At 41.3% G+C, this 6,447-nt stretch overlaps 1 protein-coding gene across 4 annotated transcripts; it reads left to right on the forward strand.

Annotated features, from left to right (window-relative positions):
• The first annotated feature begins 1,111 nt into the window (after positions 1 to 1,111).
• LOC106587615 (Iroquois homeobox protein 6a) lies at positions 1,112 to 6,061 on the forward strand. Of its 4 annotated transcripts, none has more exons than XM_045708955.2 (7): positions 1,112 to 1,337; positions 2,209 to 2,472; positions 2,779 to 2,888; positions 3,183 to 3,478; positions 4,047 to 4,781; positions 4,992 to 5,103; positions 5,427 to 6,061. In XM_045708955.2, exons 1-6 carry the CDS (start codon positions 1,272 to 1,274, stop codon positions 5,096 to 5,098), a joined length of 1,578 nt encoding a protein of 525 aa, XP_045564911.1. In that variant the 5' UTR covers positions 1,112 to 1,271; the 3' UTR covers positions 5,099 to 5,103; positions 5,427 to 6,061. The 4 variants fall into 4 exon arrangements, with proteins under 4 accessions (XP_045564911.1, XP_045564910.1, XP_082825731.1 ...); XM_045708954.2 differs by having other exon boundaries at positions 4,992 to 5,094; XM_082969605.1 differs by lacking the exon at positions 1,112 to 1,337 and having other exon boundaries at positions 2,062 to 2,472.
• The last annotated feature ends 386 nt before the right edge of the window (positions 6,062 to 6,447 follow it).

The following is a 6,447-nucleotide window of genomic DNA, read 5'->3' on the forward strand; positions in this document are numbered from 1 at the left end:
AGCCCTGTTCAAAAGTAGTGCACTATATAGGGCATATGGTGCCATTTCAGACTCAGAAACTGTGTAACTTGCTGGTTAAACAAGGGCATGTATCCATTTGTTAATTGATGCAATTACGCATTACGCGTAATGGTCACGTAGGTCTCCAGGCACGCATCAATCACTCGTCTATTGACCTGCCAAAGCCTTTCCATCCGCTCCTACTGGGACCGATCCTCTCTTCCTGATTCACCCCCCCCCCCCCCCCCCCCCCTCTCTCTCTCTAATAGAAAAGATGGGAAGATCATCGTCATTAAGTCGGTCTTACACCTCTGACCGGACAGATAGAGGCGCACAGAGGTCGTAAAACGCGTTAAATCCACGACTTTTTTCACTTTTAAATATTCATAATCCCAAAATCCCAATGTAAAAAAGACAGAATAAGTGAGTGAGGTATAGTGTCTTCAAATGAAGATTTTTTTGGTTTGGATAAATATGTATTATTGTTCAAGTGAGCACATGAGACTAACTAACTAAAATGATTATTTTATGATGAAGATGCTGATAAGAAATAGCAAAGAATCAGATATCCCAAATGAAAGAAAACAACTGAAGGCTTTCAGTTCAAATATTGTCCAAATAAATATGTATTATTCTACGCATAATAATAACAAAATATGCTTGGTGGTCATTTCAGTTGGTATTATTTTATAATTGGACATGATACGCATCAAGAGCCTTGATCTATCTGACAGTTCCATAACTGTACCAAAACAACCCCTTTCCTTTATACTCTTATCAGTGAAGCAAGTGAAGAAGACTACTGCACAAAGCCGAGGGGACACGGGGAGTGCACAGAACACCTTAAGAAAACGCGATGTTAGATGTGATTGGCAAAGACATTATTCTATCCTTGCTGTCCTGTCGTTCCGGGATTACAATGACGTCACACTGATACCCTTGCATGGGTGAATGCTAAAGAACTATAGAGGCACAAATAATAGCACAAGCAGAGTCCATATCTTGCAAGTCTTACGTTATCCTTTAAGCCTTCTTCAGCTAATACAACAACAATTTTTGTACTTAATGACGCTTAATTTCATTTTCTTATCATTTCCTTCGGGGGATTATTCATATATAAAACTATCTGCAGCTTTTGGTATCAGCCTCAACTCTCCCTCCTAAGTGCAATCATCTATTATTGAGCGAGAGGCCGTGCGTGGAAATGTGTGTAAGAAGGTGGATTTGAAGTACAATTGGTTACAATCGATCAAGGGTGAAGAATATTCCTGATGTTAACAAAAGAAGCAGCTATGTCTTTCTCTCAGTTTGGATATCCTTACAATGCAACTTCACAGGTAAGACAATATCAACATGCTTTTTTCTCTCTCAATTTCAATGTGACAAATATGTAAACAAACTAGCATTATTTTAATTTGAACAGCTCGCTCTATAATCTAGATGCAGCACTGAATGGTTGCTTTCAAAATATTGACAGCTATTTTCAGATGACGCTTTTGTTTAATCAAAATATCGACAGACATAAACACAGGTCCAATTTAATTGAATTATGAATGTACTCACGTGTTGTTTTGATCTGACAAAAGACCTGTGTTTATTACTACGCTATAGCTCCGTTGTGTAGCCTAATTGCGCTTTGAAGTTAACAGTGAACCTTCCAAACTTTCTCTTTCAATCAGAGATCTCTGAATTTGGTATTGACAATAACTATTATTTAGAAAACGTGAAGTAGCCGTTCGGATTTATCATTTAAATATATTTGTTTGGGGACAACTGGACAAATGTATGCAATAAAAGTTCTCAGAACTTTCATTCAACTAGAAATAAGTTATTTTCCTGTAAAAGTATTAAAAGTTTTAGATCCTTTGCTTTCATCAAATTTCAGTAGCCTACAATAGCTTAGTCAGGCAGTGTATGAATACTTTGGGAATTCCTTTTCTATAAAATAAAAAAGCTAAATTAACTGAAACACATTATTTCCAAAATGGTACCTTATGATTTCACCTGGATATTATGTAAAATGCGATTCTAAAACTGTTAATCAAATTAGGCAGACACACAGCACGCGTTTATATCTAGTCTCCATCTTACCTGAATTGTCCTGTATCTCAAAACTGTATATCAAAATATATTCTAGATATGAAGATAACAGAGCTCATGCGTCAAACACGAATGACATGTCTATCCTCCACAATTCTCTTCATGCAGTTTTTCGTGTCGGCAAACCCCAGTACGACTTGCTGCGATTCGATTTCCAGGTCGGTCTCTGACGGGACGAGCAGTACCCAGACTCCTGCTACCTTCTGCTGCCCTTCCTACGAGAACCGGCTCCTGGCCAGCACACGGACGGAGCTCAACGCGGCACTAGGGATGTATAGCTCGCCCTACGCTGCCGCGGCCGCCGCCAGCCAGAACTATGCCAGCTACTTCCCCTACAGCGCCGAGCCCTCCGCTGCTATCTACTCATCTCTGGTACATCCCATTTCATCTAATAGTGGATGGGGGTGGCTGGGATGCGATCGATCAAGATGGATGCTGATCAAAATTACTCTCCAAGTATTTCGTTATTGAAATGACTTTGAGTAGCCTGCCTGCCTGATAGATGGGTCGAATAGACTTTGCAGTTTTAAAAATACTCATATTTAGGCTACCAGTAGCCTATTATGTTTCAATTTGGAAGGGAGTAAAGTAGCACACAATTTACATCAACTTTGTTTCCAATATTTAGAAACAAATAAAGTTACCTAAGTGCTTCATAAAGTTGTTTTCTTATTTCAGAATCCACAGTATGAAATGAAGGATGGCACAGGCACTCTGCATTCTGGCATAACTCAACCTGCCACCTACTATCCTTATGACCACTCACTGGGCCAGTACCAATATGACAGGTATGGTACCCCACACATTCCTTATCTGTAGTGCATCAGCTCAGCTATTCCTTGTTAGTGTAATAAGGCCATATAGCACCCTATCATGCATGAGTAATAACTTACATTCAAGGACTCTCACACCTCCAGAGCAAAAGTCACAATCTATGCAGCTCTATACTGCTAGATAGAGCAGAGCTGTATAGTCTATTTTTCAGACAACACTCCAGGAGTGCCATGGGCCTGGGTGAATAGTTTATGAGCTTATATGCTAATGTTGCTAATGGCTAATGTGTTGTCTGCTATTACGACCAGGTATGGGACTATGGACTTTAATGGGTCAGCCAGGAGGAAGAATGCCACACGTGAGACCACCAGTACCCTGAAGACATGGCTGTACGAGCACAGGAAAAACCCCTACCCCACCAAGGGGGAGAAGATCATGCTGGCCATCATCACCAAAATGACCCTCACCCAAGTTTCCACCTGGTTCGCCAACGCCAGGAGGAGGCTAAAGAAGGAGAACAAGATGACCTGGTCACCAAAGAATAAGGCTGGGGACGACAGGAAGGACGACCTGGATAAAAGTGACCAAGACTGTGTCACCAAAGGTACACATCCTCTCTTCCCTCTTCCGTCTAGCAAAGCACATAAAAAAAAACATCTTAAGAGTTTTGCACAATGATTTACAGTAGCTTGCTTCCTCTTAAACTTATCCACATCACCTACAATAACAAAAAATTTGAATTGATCAAAATGACAGCTTCTGCTCCTGAATATCACTACTATTCCACATATCATGTTGTGTGTATTTGACAATTCAGATTCCAGTGAATATGATACTGCTTCTACTCCTAATATCACCAGTAATATTCCTGTATATTTCATCATTCAGATTCCAGTGAATATGATACTGCTTCTACTCCTAATATCACCAGTAATATTCCTGTATATTTCATCATTCAGATTCCAGTGAATATGATACTGCTTCTACTCCTAATATCACCAGTAATATTCCTGTATATTTCATCATTCAGATTCCAGTGAATATGATACTGCTTCTACTCCTAATATCACCAGTAATATTCCTGTATATTTCATCATTCAGATTCCAGTGAATATGATACTGCTTCTACTCCTAATATCACCAGTAATATTCCTGTATATTTCATCATTCAGATTCCAGTGAGTGTAAAGATGAGAAAGACCTTCATCTGAGTGACCTGGAGGACATGGAGGACGAGGACTGTGACAAGCTGGACAGTGACTGTGAGAAGATGGCCCCCAGGGGCCCTGAGGAACAGCAGGACCTCCACAGGGCCATGTCTGGTGGTGGTGTTGGCCCTGGAGGCCCTCCAAAGAGAGACTGCAGTTCAGAGCTCTCCCTCTCCTTGCCCAACAGCTTCCACCACTCATTCCCATGTGGTATCAAGAGCCTACCCGCCCTGCCCTCTCTACCTGCCATGTCCTCGGACTTCCTTGATCCACTGGTGACGTCCAAGCCCCCCTCCACCACTACCACCATCCCCACGGGCACTCACACTGTGTCCCTGTCACACTTCGAGGTGTCGGACCGGGACAAACCGAGGATCTGGTCTCTGGCGCGTACAGCGGCCACGGGGGTCATCCTGGGCTCTGCTCACCACGGGGCCCCAGAGCTCCGGACAGGGAGCATGCTGGGAGACTGCCAGCTACAGGGGACCAGGCTACCAGTGACTGGTACCGGACAGTGTGGGCCCCACAGGGTCCTCCAGGATCCTACTAACATATCCAATGCTGAGAACCCTTTCCAGGAGGGCCCCTTGTTGCAATCTAAGGTCTATAGTGCAGGCAGCTACAACCACAAGGCCCTCCAACTGCACTGTTCCTCCTATCCTGCGCTTTCAGACTCATGCCAGTACTCCACTATCGAAGGTATGTACGTGTTGTGACACTTGTGTTAAATTTAGAACGATTGTAATTGTGAAATTACCCATGTAAAGTTCTACAATATTGAAATGCGTTTCAGAAATGCCCATTTCTTTCACTACTATCAAAAATAATATTGACAAATAAATGGCTATACAATGCAATATTACCTGGCTGCAGCAAGTTTCTTACAGTGTGATTTCTGTTGTTGTCTAGGATTCTCCAGTGGGAAGGCAGAGACAGAGCCCTCGGAAATCAGTGACACATGTGTGACCCTGCAGGATGACAAGGTCACTGCCTTCAGACCTGTGATGAAGAGGTGAGGAAGGTGAGCCTTACACACACACACACATTCAACTTGTATATCATTCAACCTAACCATCATCTGCTAATCCAATCATTTGGATTCCACCAGTTGTACTGAAACGTTTCTATACTAACACAGGTTGTTGGTATTACATATGTGATCTTGTCTATAAAGTGAATATGTTATTGGATTACCTGAAGCCATATGTTAGTCTATAGTTAAGCAAATACTTCTACATTTGACTAATTATTTTATATTAGAAGGTATGTTCCTTTACAAGGCTTGATATTGTAATGGATATCAATAAATAACGAGCTTTTCTTTTTTCTCTCTCTTCCCGTTAGGTTGATGGACACGCAGTTATTACACAGTGGGACTTTTATTTAGCCGGTATTAGGCTATGCACTATAAAGACTTGGGATGACGACGAGCATCGGACATCCTACCTACCTTACACCTGGGAACTGCGGAGCTCCGCAGTCAAAGCTCGATGAGCCCTGCCCAAACTGTGGAAGCTGCCATGATTTTGCACAACGTTGTTTTTATGGTGTTGACGATTACTTTATGCAAGACTTTGAAATGCAACGGTATGGGAACTGACGGTGAATTCATCATGTATGCAATGGGCAATCGTAGCGTAGCAATGTTATTTATTTATTTGTGTATTTATTATTTGATTCCTCATCTGTTCATTTATTTATTTCGTATGTGTCATTTAAATACTTTGTTACATGTATGTATTGTTTCAACTGTGGTTGTGTGCTATTTCTAACTGATTTAACGGAGAAATACTTAGCTTGTTGTTGGTCTTTCTGTTTGCTAAAAAGTGGGATTTATTGAGTTGGGATCGTAATTGTCTATTGCGTGTGTCGACCTGGAGAAATTGTTGATTGTGTTGTGTTCATCTCAAAGATAATTGTGAGCTTATTCTGTGTTTGCCATTCATGAAATATTTTATAAGAATGAATTTTTTCAAGAACTCCTCGTTTTTGTGTAAATATTATTTCCAGAACATTAACATTGGTTTAATCGGCCAATTAAAACCTTTGAGACTGTTGCACTAGATCAAAGTTTATCTTCTTAGCGTGGAGAATAATACTGGAACATTGTTGGAAGGTCATAATTCAGTAGAGAACGTGAATGAACGTTACAAGGCCAGGAAGAAAGGGGACATCATCTCTCCATTGTAATTATCTAATCAGTTCTGGCATCAAACACTTTGTTACTGTTCAGACAAGCAACGAGGCAGGAATACGGGATGAATGCTGCTTTGTCCGCTCTGTAGGGAGCCGCTGCAATAACTTACTTGTGTTAATTGAAAGGTCATTTGTAGTATCAAACCCATAAGGGAACATTCACATGGTT

This window comes from Salmo salar, chromosome 26, assembly GCF_965601325.2.
Source record: "Salmo salar chromosome 26, fSalSal1, whole genome shotgun sequence".
Taxonomy (NCBI): domain Eukaryota; kingdom Metazoa; phylum Chordata; class Actinopteri; order Salmoniformes; family Salmonidae; genus Salmo; species Salmo salar.